General features: G+C 37.7%; 1 protein-coding gene across 1 annotated transcript; it reads left to right on the forward strand.

Annotated features, from left to right (window-relative positions):
* The first annotated feature begins 1,792 nt into the window (after window positions 1-1,792).
* On the forward strand, window positions 1,793-18,340 carry LOC124154534 (chymotrypsin-2-like). Its single transcript, XM_046528335.1, has 7 exons — window positions 1,793-1,988; window positions 2,643-2,733; window positions 6,837-6,993; window positions 7,709-7,875; window positions 11,518-11,607; window positions 17,591-17,730; window positions 18,096-18,340. Exons 1-7 carry the CDS (start codon window positions 1,938-1,940, stop codon window positions 18,255-18,257), a joined length of 858 nt encoding a protein of 285 aa, XP_046384291.1. The 5' UTR covers window positions 1,793-1,937; the 3' UTR covers window positions 18,258-18,340.
* Window positions 18,341-20,331: the final 1,991 nt, after the last annotated feature.

Raw genomic sequence — 20,331 nt, forward strand, 5'->3', positions numbered from 1 at the left:
TTAGTGTCTAGTAACTACGACCGCTCAAGAAAGACGCGGGGAATAAGAGCATCAGGGAGGTAGAAGAACTAACCCGAGAGTTCTTGGGATCACCACCGGGTCAGGAACTGCATAGTTGCCGACGTTTCGATGTTTGACTCGGCCATCGTCCTCAGGTCTGTGACTCACACCCCTCAGGACGATGATGACGATGCGAGAACATTCCACCAAGACTATTCGCCGGGAAAGCACGAAATCTTTCTAGAATAACTAGCTTTAAATCGGGAGAAATGAATGGCTTCACTGTCTTAAGGCCGTTTTACACGGTACACGGAATTGCGCAATCTGACGTACGTGCGAAGGCGCAATCAAAATTGCGTCGTGTAAAGCGGTGAATTTATAGAACTCATGCGAGAATGCGTTGATGCGAGACATCAAAATAGCCCCTGTTCTAATTTCGTTCATTAATTCGCGCAATTCCGCGCCATTTTAGAAATTAATGCAGCTCTAACCTGCGCAATTCCGTGCCCCGTTTAAAACGGCCTTTAGGATTGCAATAATATGATGACGTGGTTAGTTTATGAAATATTTGAGGGGTTGAAGCCTTTGAAAGGTATTTGTAAGGTGCACCACAGGAAAACGTGTATACACTGTACACTGACTGGTTAAGAATTATTTATGATACCTAAGCGCCAATCAAGTGAGATAGCTTAAAGTGGAAATCTAATTTCAGTTTAAATGAGGATAAATAGGACTATTCATCCAACAGGAATATGCGTTTCTTCATTATGAGTATATTTTTTGAGTTTTCAACCGTTTGAGATATTTCACTTGCGCCGGTAAAATTTCAAATGCCGACTCTATTATACGCTCTTCTATGCATGAGATATCTTCGCCCTCATGACAATACTGCAAGCCTTGGATAAAGTACTTAGTTACAAGGAAGCTCTCAAGATACACTGAATTACTTAATTTCAGACAAGAAAAACATCAGCACTGTCCTAACAAGGGTAATGCTGAGTCAGTCTAAATTCTTGGCGAGAAAGACAAAATTTTTTTACAAAAACATACATTGGACTAATATAAACAACTTGAAGAAGGCTGTGGATGATGAGTTATAACCTCAAATACAAAGCCAACCACGATAATCATGTACATATTGTAATTCATTCACTCAGTGATTCAACCTGAAGGTTGCTCAAGATAGGTGAGGGTAGAACTCACCCAGATCACCCCGGCCAATTCGCACCTCTAGGATCTGGTTTAGTTCTAAGATTTAGTTTTAGTGTCCGAAGGCTTCATCCTGGATTTGATTCCGGGACCCCTCGATCAGAACCTTAGAGATTTACTCTTTGGACTATCATACTACCATATTTATTTGAATAAAAATAAATAATTCCCGATATTTTTCAAAACAAAAAATCTTCGAAAATTCTATTGCTGGGTTTGAAGGTGTTGCGAAGTGTTTTGCAATCTTCGACTTCCTTGATAATAAAGTTTCAAGACATCTTTCGGAGTTTTTTAATGTTTATATTTGCCATTTAAAAATAGGAAACCCTCAATAAAAACTAAATTAATTAACATTAGACAAACCAAATCATCATCATCATAGTATGCTGTCATTCGTAGGGCTATCAAAAGTCATTTAGATTACGACTATATTTTTTTACCAAATGAGTCATTGGACTGATAATATTATCTTGAGGAAGGATTTGATTGGTGACCTATAATCTTTATTACAATGGGAATCACGAAAAGCAGATATACAGTTTTCTTAAAAAGATTGGATTTGTGAAAGCTTTCAACTGAAATATAAACCTTGATCGCAAGATCACCGAGTTTCAAGATACTGACCGGCATACTGCGATATCCGTGGATGATTATCTCCGCATATTTTCCGATAGTCTCTGTCCCTTATTCGCACTTTGTAGGCCCACACTGATAGTTCTACTTCAAACATGAATACCTTTTTAGAAGTTGTTGTCTTGATCATCTGTGCCCAAGTACAGGTACGTACCATATTTGCCTAGTTCTTACAATAGTTTTAATTGAGTTGTTGCAAAAAATATAATTTACAGTAACGGAAAACCTTTTTTTATATTTTACTTCACTCCCAGCAAAACTATTTCCTGACATTTTCATAGAATAATACATTTCCTTACTCGTATCAGCTATGAACGACATTTCTTCTATCTATTTCTCCAATTACTGATGTATTGAGTTAATTTTCAGTCTATCCAATAAATCGTCAACGTCAACTACCCGCAAATAGACACAGGGAAATAGATATTGCCCTTATTCCCCATGTTTTTGCTAGCCCAACAAATTGAGACCAATTTTCACATAGAAGAAGGCTTGATAAAAACCGAAAAAGTCAAACATATATTTTTTTCTTTATGAAACACAATCTTTCCCAATGAATTTATCTGACACACGACGCTCTTTGCTATCATATCAAATATATTCAAAAAGTTTAATAATAAAACGAAACCTGAAAAGCGTAAAATAAATGCAGAGCAAAATATTTACCATGCCTCATTGCAACAATTATAAGAATAATCACCTTCTTCAAACTACACATTGTTTACAACGCAACTGCTACATAAGGTTGCATACAATATTTAGTATGAGCATCTAAAACGTATATGACATTCTTTTTACAGGCATTTGACGTTAGAAGACTTCGTCCTATTGGCAGGCAATCGGTGGCAGTTTCCGCGAAAAGAATCATGCGGCTAAGGGCACTTGAAGATGGTAAAAACACTTTATTATTTTATATTTCATCCCCCACATTACCTCTAACATAACATTAATCATTGTGAAATTAGCATTTGAATGATAATAAACGTAATACCTTCATCAAATAATTTAGAGTGAAATCATTGTAAGAGCTCGTTGATCATTAAAACGATTAGTAATATAAAGTGCAGAACCTTAGGAGGCATATATGGTTAAAACGCGAGTGACTGTCTCTAAAATACAAACAAAAACTCACTCGGGAAAATATATGATTCGGAGCTTTCGAAGCAATAGCTTCTTTCTCAACATCTGAGGAACAAAATCGATTGTGTGAGTTATATACACAATTCACAATACCACTAAACTAAATTTTCGGTGGTATACATCCACCTTCCTCAGAGTTAGGTAGGAGACTGTAGGTAAAGGATAAAAGAGAGCTGAGTGAAGGGGAAATAGTGGGGAGGTAGGGTCCAAAGGGGGGGAGAAGAATGTGCTGAGGCAATTGAGGGATTATCGGTTGATATTTAAGCCGGGAGGAAGAAATGCTTTAAACAGCCAGATGTAGGTTAATTCGATGGAATTTAGTTTAATTGGGTGGTCTGTGGGGGAAGGGAGGCCAAAACTGATACATTGTAACAGTCATTGAATTGGCGCCGATGAGTGGCCGCATGTTTCGCCACCGGGAGGGACGCAAAGTGAGAGGAAGTGCATGATGCCCTGATCATGATACACATATATTCACGTATCAAGTCACTAATGTAAAAGCATAGACACAAAAAAAGAAGAAACACTCACAGGAAAAATAGAACTTGGGAGCTTTCGAGGTTGTAACCTCCAGTGGCGCAGCGAGGGGGGGTTTTGGGGGATAAACCCCCTTCCCCCCCTCAGAGCTCAGAGAAATTTTTAAGTTTAATCCATTTTACTTATTTGAATCATTATTAGTTATAGAATGGTGTTAGGATTTATCAAGTATCCCACAGAAAGCCGTAAAACTCGCCATTTTGAACCATTACTCTTCAATTTTTTCTGGAGGAGGACCCCCGCAACTCCTGCTTACCCTGGTAGGTATGCAATACCCCCTCACCCGTAAGTATTAGTTGCGCCTTAAAACCCCCCCTAGCCTTAATTCCTAGCTGCGCCCCTGGTAACCACTTCTTCAGCTAAAGGGAAAATGGGTAGCGGGAAAGAAGTACGTTGGAAAAGGGAGAGGGGGGAGGTTGAGGGAGGAGGGAGGCTTAGCAGGAAATGTTCAACCCTGAATGCCTATTGGCTTTCAAATGCCAAAAGCACGCCAATTCGAGGGTGTGGAGATTGAGGGCGGAGTCAGTAGGGGGAGGGATGCAATAACTGATACTTTGAAGCATTCACTGAAGAAGGAGTCGTGAGACAAAGAATGTGTGGGGGTTGGGAGGGATGCGTGGGGGGATGACGGACAGCAGGAGGCGCGGTGATTATTTATTCAAAGGTTGGGGGGGGGGTGGAGCATTGGCCAACATAGAGAGCGGTGCAGAAGCTGCAATGGAGGAGGTAAATGATATTGGTGGACGTACAAGTAGTGGAGGGGAAAATCGGCAGGCATTTAAGTTTGGGGAGGAAAGAGGCTGGAGGTGGAGAGAAAATCTTGACGGTTTTACATCTGGGACGGTTGCACGGTGAGGGTGGGGTAGTGGTGACTGAATGCGATTTTTGAAGAGGGCGGGTGGCTTTCAAGATGGTACTTAGATTAAGCGGTCTCTTATAAGTGATCCGTGGAGTAGAAGGGAAAATCTGGGAGGAATCCACATAAAAAACTCATCGCATTTTGTGGGCATCTTGGAAAAGCTTACTTTAGAGAAGACGGATATCATAGTCAGCTTGGATGTTGTTTCCGTGTTCACACGGGTTCCTCTTGCTGATACGTTCAAACTTATGGAGGAAAAATTTGACAGTGGGACAGTAATGCTATTCCATCATGCGCTTACATCCACCTTTTTAAATACAACGGTAGCTTCTACGAAATGGCAGATGGAGTTGCAATCGGATCCCCTTTGTAGTCAGCCATTTCCAACTTTTATATGCAGGATTTTGAAGAGAGAGCCCTTTCATTTGCTCCGTTACGCCCTAAATGCTTCCCAAGATATGCTGATGACACCTTCATCATATGGCCTCATGGACTAGACGCTATTCACGCTTTTTTGGACCAAAGGAACGACCAACACCCGAGCATCAAATTCACTATCGAAATAGAGCGGAATAATAAGATACTAAGTGAATGAGGTGGAAGGTTACTTCATTTCTGCACTAAACACAGGCTAGTGGTTGTCAATACATTCTAAAGGCCTGGTTACACGGTACATTAACACGTACAAGTTAATGTACGTTTGCGTGATTGATTTTGGTGGACCGGAACGGAACATGTACGAATGCATGAATCAAATTAGAACAGGTTCTATTTTCCGTTCATGCATTCGCACAAGTTGGGTGGTTACACGGTGCATTTTGGCGTTCATTCTCGCGTTCATACATTTAGACATTAACCCGTACGTGTTAATATATCGTGTAACCAGGCCATAAGAAAGTTTTCGGGGAGCTGCCGGGGAGCGTCTACATGCCGTTAAACGCCTCCTGATCACTCCCGCAACACTTCCAGCACACTTCCCCGAACGCTTCCGTCTCGACTGTGGACAGTGGCCATAACTTAGTTATGATGAAATGACACGTAATGCCACTTGCCATATCGGTAAAGCAATTAATGAAATCAATAAAAAGGCTTCTTGAGTGAATATCCATGGAGAAAAATTTAACATGCTAAGATTTTCCGATGACACAGCCACCATGGCATTAACAGAGAAGGTTTTAAAAAATATTCTGGCTAATATGGATAAGATAATGGGAAACATCAACTGAAAATAAACACAAAGAATACCAAGGTATGATTATATATTTTTGCAGGATAAAAAAGCTATGGGTTTAAAAACTAAATTATGTTCATGATTTGCATAATATCAGAGTTATATAATATGCTTCGGGTCAGGCGGTAAATATCCTCCCTATTGCTCTCTTAAAAAAGAGTTAGATGTCAAGTCAAACTTAGATATTTTACCTAAATGATTAAATAAATTTTACCTAAATTACCAGATTCAAATTGTGGCATGAAACCCAAATATGAGTTTTGGCCGAGAATCATCACCACCTCTAATTCAATTATCGTTGACTTTAGGAACTCGAGTTATGCCCCATAACTTCGAATATGAGATTTTTTTTTTATTTTTCGATAGTTACTTGGGAAAATATGTCAAAATATATTGCAGTAATAGTTCAAAACACTGTGCCCGAATTTTTTCGTGCCTAACGTTGTCCAACTCCTGGAAATAGAGCCATTCACTGTTTTTAGAATAGCTTTGGAGAGAACTTAAAGTACAACTCACTAATATCGATTTACCTACCCCTGAATGCTACTTATGAAATTTTAAGTACAGTGAAGTTGATTACGAAAATGAACTATTCTTTTTTTACTTACGAATTGTAGCCTGAATCGGAACAAATAATATTTTTTGTAAAAATCTATCATTACAGCTGGATTCACACCTCTATCATTATCATCATCATCAACTTCATTTTTTTTTTCCTATCATCACAATTTCGAGAACATATTTGTTACAATAAATTGAAGCAGTATCATGAAAATGAAAAAATGAAATTTTCGATCCTTTCCATGTTGAAATATCACAAATAGCAAATTATTATAGTATAAGAAATAGTAACGGGCGTAACTTTGTGGAAATCCTATATCGTAGGAATAGACGAAATAAAAACTTCGCGAATTTCCACAAGGTAATTTATTGTGATGATAACCACTTTGGCAATGATACGCTGTATTGAAATCATGGTCGATCACAATGAATTACCATGTGAAAATAGCCAAGCTTTTATTTCTTCTACTCCTACTATAATTATCATAGATTTTCTTTACGTATAACTTCTTCATAAAGTTCATTTACACAGCAGAAGAACTAAAGAGTTGCAGGTCTTAAGTGTGGCCAAAATCAATAAAGCTTTCTAACCATGATTATACATACACTTATTAGAAATTAATCCTTGACTGTCAGCATTCTAATACGTGGATTATCATATTTCAGGGTACGAATCAGTACAGCCTAAGATTTCTGGTGGGTTCTCAGCTGAACTAGGACAAATTCCCTTCCAGGTTTCCATACACTCTGATGCAAATGAATTCTGTGGAGGCGTGATCATTCATCCTTCATATGTGCTAACATCGGCTCTATGTGCAACAGGGTGAGTCGAATTTCGTGAAGGTGTCAAGGAGTAATTACTTTAAAAAAGATAGATTACCGTAATAGAATCAACGTTTTCCTAGAGGTATCCTAACTTAAAGAATAAGTGAGGAGGTAACGTTGTTAAAGCTCCAGATAAAGCTTACAGTATTATGTGGGAGAATTATGAAGGATTTGAAAGTGTGACCTGAGTCCGATTTCTCACTGATAAGTGAGGAAATCATCAACTTAGATTAAACTGCGGCTGTCATTTCATTAAAAAAGACTGCATGGCCAAATGGCAATATTTTTATTCAACGAGAATGAAGTATTGATTTTCGAAGTTGAACATCAACATAAGGCAAGTAAATTTTTAAATTACAATTAAAATCTATTGGTTTATTATCAAATATGATGTAAAAAATAGGTTAACCAACGGGGTTAACCTATTAACCACAACTCTTGACACGCCCCAAGAGAGAACATAAAAATTCTTTATGATCACCAAGTCCAAGTTCCAAGTTTCCCTCTTCTCTGTGTACTATCCTCCCCGAGCAACGCCGGGTGGCCTAACAGTATATTACGTATCCTAATACGATTTTCAGAGTAGTACATGGCTGAGGAGGATATTTGATTTTTTTTTTACTTCCTTCAGGAAGTCATATTGCTTGCCATAAATTTGGAATTCATGATCGCGATTTCATTGTAAAATTATATTTCATGTGTGGATTTTTCAGGGGTTCCACGTTCACCATCCACGCGGGAGTTACAAATCTTCACGGCGATGAAAGCTCGCGAGTTATTGTGCAATCTACGGAGCCCATTATTCACGATGGATATACAAACGACTATCTTGTGAATGATATTGCCTTGCTGAAGCTGTCAGAACAACTCCAATTTAATGGTCTGTATAAGTAGTGAATAACTACGAAAACTGATAATACTAATATTTGTCTACGGTGTGATCTCCTAAGGATGCGCTTTGCCTTCATTAAACAAACTCACTTTTATTCTTTACAAATACTACCTATTACTCTATACAATTATCTATTAGAAAAGTTTCCTCAGCTTAAAGAAACAATTGTGATATGGTGAGCTTTACATAGGTATTTTAAATGTAATCAATGCGGTGTGAGGCGAGATGTAGTGGAACATAATGATGTAAAATGAAGTGCAAAGGATGTGGTGTATGTCCAATTTAATGTTTACTCGAAAACTAGTCTCGACGCATTCATGCGTCACCTTCGGGTACTCATCATGGTACCGGGTAAGGTAAGGTAGGACCTATACGCGAAATATTCCATATCTATAGCTGAGATTGTGTGGTAATCTTGAGGAAAAAATTGGATTGCTCATGTGGTGTTCGTTAGTTATTATTTTTTACTTGCTACTGGTTAATTCCAAGAAATATCCGTCTTTTTTTAACTGGTAACCGCTTTCCGAAAGCATTCAACTCCAATGTTACACCAAATAAAGTTGTTGTGATTGGGACTTGATGCAGAGAAAAATGAATTAAAGAAAATCACCCATTACTTTTATTGTATATTCGGGAAAAGGAGAAGGGAAGAAGGTACAGGTAGATGCATGCAGATTACTACCGTGTTAACTCGGCGTGCTAGCGGCTTGAGGCTAAAGTCACCGTGTGCGTCCACCGGGTTGCGGCTTGTGGATCGACCCCAAAATATAGCTTCATGAAAAGCGAGTTCACTCGTCGTATAAGCAGTCGTGGACAAAAAGCTTTCACTCATAGGAGGTGATTTCATCTTCGAAAAAAATGCTTTGCATGTTTCTTAATTTTTTTGTTATGCCTAATAGCATGCGTCGTGTGTTCTAGTTTTATTGGAAAAAAAACCATAATGAGTAGTTGGCAAGTTTTGCCTTTGCATGAATGTGATAGTAAGATTTTTTATTATGCGTTATGTTTTTTGGACCGTGTGGTGTACATGTGGGGATCCTATTGCATGCCGCATGCTGGTAATTGTTCACCCCCTGCCAAACACCCCAGAGGTTTTCTCGCAGGGTATAATGTAAATTTAGATGCCGATATCTCCATCATCCACCATCACCCACAAGCCTTCCGCTCACTGACGCCATATTACCCGACCGTCTCCCCAGCATTTTTGCCTAATATTTTCTTTTTCACCCGGGGTCTCCGTTGAATTCAAGCCGATACTGATAGGTAGGGCTCCTAAATTATGGTAAATAAAATCTTCACTTGGCGGCATAAAAATGGACCAAAATTCAGCATCTAAAGTCGGTAAAAAGAATCATATTGTGATAAAGGCGGTAAAAATATCGTTGAATAAAACATACTTTTTCAAGAACAAAATGAACTTTTATCGAGCCAAATACTACTAAGCAACTAATATCAAAGGGAGAATACTGATCACAAGATAATGCAAAATATTTAAAGCTTCAAACTTAACTTATCAACTTCCTAACATATAAAATAATAAACAGTCTACTTATGCTTGCAATTTTATACCATGAAACTAATCTCTTCATCGGAAGTTGGCCAAAATTCTTAAGTCCTTACAATATTCTTTAATGTATTCCGCTAACGTATCCCATCTAATGCACCTCGTTAATACAGGAATAGGAACAAGTTGGCACAATGTGATCCATTAGGGTACCTGCTCCTTAGGTGTGACAGGTATTGATGCTTTCTTCAAGGACATAAGTTTGCATAGTGTAATACATGTTGAGCTCCTGAAGTTGTGTAGACCATGCTGGCTACTAAGTTGAGCTTGTAGCCCCAAGACTATATATGTGTCTTCATGGAATGGTTCCATTAACACTTTGAAGCCCAAATATTCCTTGGGATGGATATTTTCAGCCAGGGACCCGAGCCTGAGTAGAGCTCAGGCTTTCGTATTTGATTCTGGGGAAAAATATTCCCCGCATATTTCTCTGTCCTGAACTATTTAGCCTCTTTCTATAGCTATCCGGTCTTCTTGTATGGCAGGTGGTGTCATTTAGTGGCCCCTAAATGTTATTTTCAGATTAGGAAATAATTTATTAAAAAACAATAAAAGCCCTGTTTTTTTGGCAATCTGCACATGAAAATACCACGGGCTTCAAACTGTTACAGAGTCAACATTACATAAATACACCGCTTACTTGAGCAATTAAGTGGGTTTATAATGACAATGAAGATGCATTTCTCAGATGATTCGTCGCACTTTACTCTAAATGGCCTATCTTTTACAGCCTCTTTTAACTCCTAAGAAAAACTAACCAGGGCAGTTTTTATTGAGGAACCTCTTAGAGCAAGATTTTCTATTATGTTAAATCATAATTGAACTGTTCTTTATCTAGCTTGGTTATTTTTTATTTACCTAAAGAGTCTTGCAGTGACACCTGTCATGCCGATGGTCCAGCGTCATGGGACTCCTTGCTTTTGTGAAGAACTGTGGCTAGGTGCTTCTGTCAGGAATCCTCATGATGCAATCAATTCCGGCATTGCAGAATTTGTATATTACAATTTGGTTTTGTCTGTCAAAAACATAAAATCCTTCGCCAGCTTACTCGTAAACACGTTAACGAATTTCAGCATTCCAAACGACAAAAAATCACACTAAAGAATATGACTTTCACTTTTAACCCACGTATTAACCACTTACCTATCGATAACAAAAATCCAGACATTTCCCGCAAACGAACTTTGGCCGCAACGGAGGACTGCTGGAAAAGGAGCTTCGAAAATTGTTGCGCACGGCGGCCATCATGAAAAGATCGTTTTGATGACGAATTAAAATACTCGATCTTAGTGGAAATTATCGCAGCACGTGTGCATTTGATTCCAAATATGTCACCATACCACCTTCTTCGCACGCAGTCTGGGATTGGGGGCTCCCAGAGCGCAACAGTAGTAGCCACGGCCCTCAACGCATTTGCACTTCGAGGGCGGATTTATTTTTCGGAACAATGTTTGAGGGCAATTGAGGTTCGCGTAGAGACCGGTTCCAATGCGCATCGGGGACTAGGGGAAATTCCTCCTGAATGAACTTGTGTCTTCAACGTACTGTCGGCCGCTTTGGGAGCTCTTCTTCACGACACTGTCGGGACAAGCAATGTTTAGTTGGTAGGAAAAAAGAACTTAATGGCGGCGTAGCGATGTCAATGATAACGTTTCGAATGTGAGTTTTTGGGATGGGGAAATACGGCGGCGTCGAGAGTCCGTAGTTTAACTTCGCGGCTTCAACTTTATTCGCGGATTTGTTTTAAAAAAACAGAAGCGCTTTTTGGTTGTTTGAAATTTAAAAAGTAGCTATTGATCAAAAATTCTTTCAAAATCATGGAAAAAATCGCAGAAAAAGTCAAAAGCATTGAAATTCGGGTAAATACTGAAAATGTGCCGAAATTCGCGAAAAATTGCGAAATTTCGCGTTCGCGAAAATCAAAGAGCCCTACTGATAGGGAATCATCCTTTTTTCCGGCCGAGTTAATAATTCCACAAAACACATGGTAGAGAATTTCATCGCAAGATTGTTTTCAACGGCTACATGAGAACTTATCTATTCAAAGGCTTCTCATCTCTTTCCAGAGAACATATCACAGGCCTTGCTTCCAGCAAACAACGATACATATGCCAATGATCCAGCGTGGATTAGTGGATGGGGTTCTTCTTATAAGGGTAAGACTATTCGCGTTTTTGTATGGCTTATTTCCTCTGACGGATAATTATTCAAGAACTAAAGAAAGCTGGACAGCACTAAGAATTCATTAAATTTTGAATTCAACAACTGTCACAAAATTCAGCTGCCTGGGAGAAAAAAATCTATAAAAAAAACTCACTCAGGAGCAATAGAGTGGAATTTTAACATAGAAAATAAAATGTAATTGCAATTTTCCATTATAAATTAACCGCATATCTGACGCATTTTGACTCGAAGGGCCTTAATCTGGGACAAGTCCTTGTGCCAGAAAAGTGCAATTACATTCTATTTTAATATAAAAATGAGGTATTCTTCATTCCAAGGTAGGTATATCATTGTGGATATACGTAAATATAGTTTCTGCATCTGTGAAATTAAGTTAGTAATCGCCAGTCAGCTACCTTAACCAATAATATTTAATGCGACATTACTACCATCCAAGTAGTCCATCAATTTAAGCTTACGGAGACTTTGCCTAACTGATGTCAAGAAAGAAGATGAAACCTTTTTTATTTGAAAGTAGACACTTAGATAGGAATACTGTTGAAGGGTTTTGTCCAAATACGCCCGGATTTAAGGGAAAAAAGCATTTAAAATTTTAAAGATATGGTTACCTAGAATATAATATTATAATTTCGTTCATTGTTCTAGCCCGATTTGGCCGAGTGGTAGCGAGTCGAGTTTCCGTTTTGAAGGACCAGGGTCGAGACTCTGAAAGAGTAAATTTTTTCCAGTCTGCCAACTCCTCCATTTTTTGTAATCTGTCCCATCGTCTTCAGATTTGTTCATTTCAGACGTTTTACATTTTTTTACTTCACTTCTTTTTGAGAATATGCACTAAACTGACATTTATGTCACAAGCTAATCCTTGCTTCAAATCATTCTTTCCGTTGCCAAGGTTCATCCAAGCAGGAATCACAAAACCGTGGTGCTGGCACCGAAGTGCAGGGAACGGATTTCCAAAGCAAAAGATTTTAAACATACTGTCTTCGGAGAGTTTCCAAGGCTCCATACGGGAGAAAAATATAAAATCAGGGGGAACGAAACTCGACAAACTTGAAATGATCAACAGATGGGAAAACGATGTGACGTCACGGCCAATATTCAACATGGACACCCGCTTTAGCGGCCTTTGAATTTTTCCATATTTCGGACGGTTATCTCGAATCAAGTATTCACAATTAGGATTTAAACTGTGGTTTTACGACATTATGTTATTCTGAACTCTAATTTTAAAAATGTGTTTGGTGCATTTGAAACACTAGTGTACTTCCCTATTGTCATAAAAACAAGTAAATCACACAATTGAAAATCACCATGCTCATTCTATGAAACTGTTACCTGAGTATTCGTACTTGCGTTTCTTTAAGTCTTGAGGGAAACATATTTCCCTTAATTTTTTTAAAACAATTCAATTCTCTACTAACTTCGAGGCATACTATGCATACGTCTGCTTATCATTGAACGCTGGTGGGGACAACTGATGATGCACGATTGAATGGATTTTTATTCCATCCTCACGTGAGGAAATCTCTCTTTTCCCTTGAAGGAGGAAGGTGCAGTTCTGGATTCGTGCAATAAACAGCTTTACTTTCCTGTAAAAATATACATCGCACGGTTGGCTTACGGATGTGCACTTCGGTGGTATATTTTTTACGCTGCATATCGGTTCTCCTTCCTCGTCGATAAATAGTTCATCAAAAATGGCACTATTTGTTTGTCCCCCACGCAGCAATAAGCAGTAAAATGTATTGTTCTTAACGCATGGCTGGAGAACATTTTTTTAAACTTGAAATATAACCCAGTCGTAAGTTTTCCAGATTTAGAATACACAACAGAAACATTTAAAAATTCACTCTCCTGTTTCTTCACACACTCGCGGACCAAAATTACCTCCAGGTTCTGACATGCACAATAAAAACTTTAGGAAGCAGCTTTCCTGAGGCCGTAGCAGCATCCTGCTCTGTGTACGAGTGTGTTACTTCGACCGCACTCCCAAGAGCCACCTGAACAATATTCTCTCCTTTCTTGGGGAGCGTTCTCTTTATATCCACCTCTACGGACGCCCGACGCCCGACGGACGTCTGATCTGTATTAATTACAAAATCTATTATATTTGGGGATTGGGCTTTGTGTTTGCTCCTGAAACGTCACTGCTGATTGCAATATTACTTCAGCACACGCCTGCTCGCTCGTTGACTCGTATTATGTTACTTTAGGTCCCGCGATCCGGTGTCTCTTCTTGAAAGATGCAATCCAAGAAGCACTGGCAGAGAATTCAAATCCTGGAGATATGTGCTGAAATCACGCTGAAATAGCATATTCTTGTAACGTCCGGGTCATCACCGGCTCATTCCTGTTCCTGGCTTCCTCAAATCGTTTACCCATCTGTTGATCATTTCAAGTTTGTCGAGTTTCGTTCCCCCTGATTTTATATTTTTCTCCCGTATGGAGCCTTGGAAACTCTCCGAAGACAGTATGTTTAAAATCTTTTGCTTTGGAAATCCGTTCCCTGCACTTCGGTGCCAGCACCACGGTTTTGTGATTCCTGCTTGGATGAACCTTGGCAACGGAAAGAATGATTTGAAGCAAGGATTAGCTTGAGACATAAATGTCAGTTTAGTGCATATTCTCAAAAAGAAGTGAAGTAAAAAAATGTAAAACGTCTGAAATGAACAAATCTGAAGACGATGGGACAGATTACAAAAAATGGAGGAGTTGGCAGACTGGAAAAAATTTACTCTCTCAGAGTCTCGACCCTGGTCCTTCAAAACGGAAACTCGACTCGCTACCACTCGGCCAAATCGGGCTAGAACAATGAACGAAATTATAATATTGTATTCTAGGTAAGCATATTTTTAATTTTTTAAATGCTTTTTTCCCTTAAAACCGGGCGTATTTGGACAAAACCCTTCAACAGTGAAACTCGACTCGCTACCACTCGGCCAAATCGGCCTTGAACAATGAAAGAAAATTATAACATTTTATTCTAGGTAACCATATTTTTAAATTTTTAAATGCTTTTTTCCCTTAAACCCGGGCGTATTTGGACAAAACCCTTCAACAGTATTCCTATCTGAGTGTCTAGTAGGGTGGTGCGAAAAAACTCAAGTTACAAAGTCAGTGTCGTAATAGCGCAGAAAAGTTGCGATACGTTAGTACAAGAAAAACAAAAAAAGAATTATTAAAATCGGACGTCATCTTCCGATCCCGCAAAGCACCTGAAAAAATTACAAAAATGAAAAAAATTGTATTTTTTTTGTTGTAAAAAAATTAAATAATTTTTATATTTTTTAACGCTATAGCTAAAAATGATTACAAATGGTGTAGATTATTAGTAATACATACATATACATGGCTTTAAACAGTTATATCCGATCGCGCAAGATCATTAAAAATGTATAAAAATTGCAAATTAGCCGATTTTTCAGAGTTATGTAGTAATTACTTATGACAAATTTTATTGAAGTTTTAGTTAATCCAGTAGATCAAAAAGAGACAATATAGCTGACCACTAGACTTGAAAGGCAAAATTGTGCTTTAAAAAGGCAGCATGTTAACCCTGTTGAAATCGAGAGTGAAGATGTTAAGGTTTTAAATGACGCCACGCAAAATTTAACAATCAAGGAGCAATTTGATGACTTTGAAGATTAAATGTGTAGTACATCCAAGAAAAATTTGTCACCACGGCAAATGAGGGTAAAATTACAAACTACAGCTTTGCATTGTGATTGTGACCGTGCAGCTGCTGTTATAGAATCTAGTGCACTTGAAGACATTGGTGTTATAACTGAAGGAGATACTTCAAGTTCATTGAATGATGTGATATTAGAAGGGAAATGAGAAATACTAAAAGCGATTTACAGTAAATCCAGAGGGGTAAATCACAAACTACAGCTTTGCATTGTGATTGCAAATTGATTTAGGTGAACTACACGGGTAATACTTTGACGGAAGGATAGACGATACCCTAGAAATAGAAATGATTGAATCGAAGGAGTACCGTTGGACAGTTAAAGAGGAACACCATTCCTTAATAAAAGAACCGTCCTCTGTGTATGCAAGTCATGTTTATCCAAGCTTCGGGTCTGCTAAAGACATTTGGCCTTCATATTATCTCATTTCTCTGATCAAGGAGTATCGTTGAAGTACTTAGATTTAGTTTGCTGTGATGGCACAACACCAACATTGGATATAAAGGTGGTATATAACCTATGAGAGAAATCGAAGAACACATTGGACATCCGCTGCAGTGGGCAGTTTGTTTGCTTCATTTCATTGAATTACTTTTCCGCCATCTTTTTCAGTATTTGGATTGTGAATTAACTGGCCAAAAATCTTTAAGTGGGAATTCTAAAACTGAATGATTTTGGAAAGCTTCCAATTTATTTACTGCATTTCCAAACAATTGAATATGAAATTCTACAAGTGGATGGATAAATTTTGAGCAAGGGCCAAAGATACCTTATTAACATAAGTCAAGCAATTATTTGTGGTGACTTTCCAAATGACTTAGCAAACCGTGATCCAGGACCATTTTCACATGCTAGATGGCTTACCTATCCAAATCGAGTTCTCCGACTTTACGTAAGTACCGAAAACCCCTCAGATGCTTTTGAAGACGTAGTTACTTTTATTTTAAATCTTACATGCCTGTTCGTGTGTACAGAGCAATAGAAACCTCTTGATTCTTGACTTAAGATTAAAATTAAGTAGTTTTCCCGGTTATTGAACGGAACTTTTACTTTGCTCACCCAGAGAACGTATTGATGGCGATGTTTTTTTTATTATAGGAGGCACATTAGAGAGCAACAGCTAAAAAGAGTATTAAAAGCCACAGACTTAACCAAAAGGCAAACCCATCGGAAACTTAATTACTCCTACCATGGACTTCAAAGCAACTGAATATATAGAATTGATTGACCGGAGTATAGTAAAACTATCTACTCCACCTCTTCTTCGGAGAATGACCAATGAAGAAATAGCTTCCTTCATTGAATCAGGCGATAAAACAGATTGGGATATTAAATCTTCCCACGTCACACGCAAGCAGTGGAGCCGTGAGTGAAATTGGTAACAGAGGCATCCCTTAAGCTTTGTGGTTATCTTTCCAGAGATGGATTTATTAGGGCTATATTCAAATCAAGGTCCATTATGTCAGACTTCACCACCAAATCGTAGTATAAAGTAGCGTTCAAAAACTAAAAGCTAAAAGTAGGACAAAAAATGTAAATATTTAAGTTGCACTAACCCTCATTGGTTGGATTGAGGGAAGGGAAAGGGTTGAACCCGAAGTAAGGCCACCTCCCCCCGGAGAGTTCTGGGATGTTTAAATATTATTAAATCATATCTTAATAAAGGAAGAGCTGCATAATCAAACATGTATATTAGACTAAAAGTTTGAGCATAAAATATTATTAATAAAGTAATTATTACACAACTCTGAAAAATCGCCTAATTTGCAATTTTTATACATTTTTAATGATTTTTCGCGACCGGATATATTTGTTTAAAGCCATGAATATGTATATATTACTAAAAACCTATACTATTTGTAATCATTTTTAGCAATAGCGTTAAAAAATATAAAGTTTATTTAATTTTTTGCACAACCAAAAAAAAACAATTGTTTTCATTTTTGTCATTTTTTCAGGTGTTTTGCGGGATCGGAAGATGACGTCCGATTTTAATAATTCTTTTTTTGTTTTTCTTGTACTAACGTATCGCAACTTTTCCGCGCTATTACGACACTGAATTTGGAACTTGACTTTTTTCGCACCACCCTAGTGTCTTCTTTCAAATAAAAGAGGTTTCATCTTCTTTCTTGACATCAGTTAGGCAAAGTCTCCTTTTAGCGAATTCATAGTAAATGCCCCCCGATTTCCTCAAATGGTAACGACTGAGAAGAAAATGAATTAAATTATTCAGTTTTAATGTAGCATGAATTATTTATAATTATAGAGGGACCTTATTCTGAGATACTGCAATATGCTCCTATGACTGTAATATCCAATGATGAGTGCATTAAAACCTGGGGCGAAAGCTATGTGACTGACGGCAGGATTTGTGCACGCGGTGATTCGGGTGAAGGAGGATGCACGGTTAGAACCTCAGTTTTACCTTTAAAAATTACCACTGGAATAAAAGTAATAATTATGCTAGAGCGTAACTTATTATCAAAACAAAACTTTTAACTTAACAAGGTTGAAAAGTCTTAGAAAGCTCTTTGAAACCTGTAAACAATGTTTTCCTTTTTTTATCAATTAAAATTGTCAAGCGAAAACATTATTTTACTTTTGCTTTTACACATCAATATACAAGACAATTTTCCTTATAAAATTAAAGTTTAAAGGCCATAAAATGAAACAATAGCAAAAAATTATTTGATTTTTGGTACAAATATCGAGTGCTGCACATTTGAAATACTTTTGTACCTCATTCAGCGAATTTTTTCCTTCATACTTAGGGTGATGAGGGTGGACCGCTTTTTAAGGATTTATCCGGAGGTGGTCCAAATCTCTTGATTGGAATAACCTCATTTCACAGCTCGAAAGGATGTGGCATTGCACCGGATGGTTACACGAGAGTAAGTTACTACAGAGATTGGATACTAAGCAATGTGAAATGAATAATCTGAAAATATTTAGGCACTACACATTTAAACTGTATTATGAATTGAAATAAACAAGCTTTGTAATTTTCAAAAATTAATCACACTTTATATTTTTCAACCCTGCCGCGTGAATTGACATATTGATTTGCCTTTGGAAAAAATTTTCCTGGTTTGATTTTCAGACCTTTGCCTTTCCGTACCACTGCGCAATCCATAATTCCTTAATTCCCGCATAAATTTTACCGAAGTACACATTACTAGATATAAGGCTATGTTGGTCCGTCAAGAGCAGTAACTCAAAGGGACTATGGACTTCCAACCAGCCTAAGTCAATGGTGCATGGTTCGATTCGATTTCTCGAAAAAAAGCGCACAAGGGGCAATGTGACAATTTGGGGTGGTGTTACGTTACCAGGAAATGTAAACATGGAGCTGCTTGGAGGTGAATCAGCAATACAATTAAAATTAAAAACTGGGTCCTAACTGAGGTTCTAACCGTGCATCCTCCTTCACCCGAATCACCGCGTGTACACATCCTGCCGTCAGTCACAAAGCTTTCGTCGTAGGATTTACTGCACTCATCATTGGATATTACAGTCACAGGAGCATATTGCAGTATCTCAGGATGTGTTCCACCTAAAGTTATAATTTAATCATGTTACATTAAAATTGAATAATTTTAATCATTTTCTTCTCAGTCGTTATCGTTTTAGGAAATCAGGGGGCATTTAATGTGAATTCTATAATTAATTATAAATAATATAATTATTATAATATAATTAATATTATAATTATTAATTTGTTCAAGTACAATACATTCATCCTAATTATCCATCACAGTTCATCTCACCTTTCAGGAGTGTAATCACGAAATACAATAGTTCAGGTATATTCCTCGCGAGCACCGTCACCACCTCACCAACCCCATCTATGTTATCACTGTTCTGGTAGTCCTCCAAGTCACTTCGTAAGCAGGAATGATCCGTTTCAGTGTTTTAAACCTACTAGTGTCAAAGTTATAGCTAATAGTTTACTTAGTGTTTTGAACATTTAAATTATTTTCAGTTTTCAGACATTTGATTATTTTAGTTATGGAAGACACAACTGCTAACAAGGGTAAGCCTGCAGCACAATACAGACTGTCCCATTGGCCGTGTGTCATTTTCGACCCCTAATTTTATTAATTTACCCTCGAGCAATATTCTTAAAAATTGGCATACTTATGGGAAAAGGTCTTAAGTTTCGTTGAGTTTAAGCAAAATTATACAAATATGATCTTTTGATCTCACAATATGGGTCCAAACCTCTATTATTCTAAGTTCGTGGTCCAAACCAAATTTTTTTGAATTTGCCTTAAGGGGTTTCAAGGCTAAAACATTCGAGATAGAAAAAAGTCCGAGTCTGAAATCAATTCTAAGGTTTTCGGTCATATATTTCTGGTTTCCAAGTCAATTGTTGCGAACACTTGCGGAGGTCCAAGTAATCTCTCTGCGCTGATTCTTCCAGATTGTCTGAGGGCCAAAAAAAACTACCTGTTGATGTTGTGAGCTGTCGTCAGCCCTTTCGTAACTGTGCGGGGTAGCCCCGTTACCCCAAATAATGTTAATGCTGTAAAATTGTATTATTTATTATTTTGTCCCCTTTATATTTTTTGTATTTGAGCTCAACCACTTTTTCGTTATTTAGGCGACGACTGATTTTTTTACATTTGAATTGTTTTCGAAAACTTCAATTTTTATTGGTGGGGTCACTGAGTTTCAAAACAGTTTCAAAAGTGTTCCAATGCAGTTGCAAAACAAACATTTTTCCCTGAGCAGTTACAAAAACAAAATATGAAAGATACCTGCCATTATCACAAAATCAACGTAAAATCCTAAATGCAGCCAACAATGTATTTAAAAATTAAGTATAACAAGGTATTATATCATTAAAAAAGAGTCATGGTGTTGAATTACAGGAAAGATTAAAATACAGCACATAATTTATGAATTATAAATGGGGTACCTGACATACCCCGTGAGATTCGCGTAAGTTTTCAAGGCACAGCTATTGAAAGGTTAATGCACTATTCCTTACGGACGAATTTCTTA

Source organism: Ischnura elegans, chromosome 2 (assembly GCF_921293095.1).
Source record: "Ischnura elegans chromosome 2, ioIscEleg1.1, whole genome shotgun sequence".
In the NCBI taxonomy this organism is placed as follows: domain Eukaryota; kingdom Metazoa; phylum Arthropoda; class Insecta; order Odonata; family Coenagrionidae; genus Ischnura; species Ischnura elegans.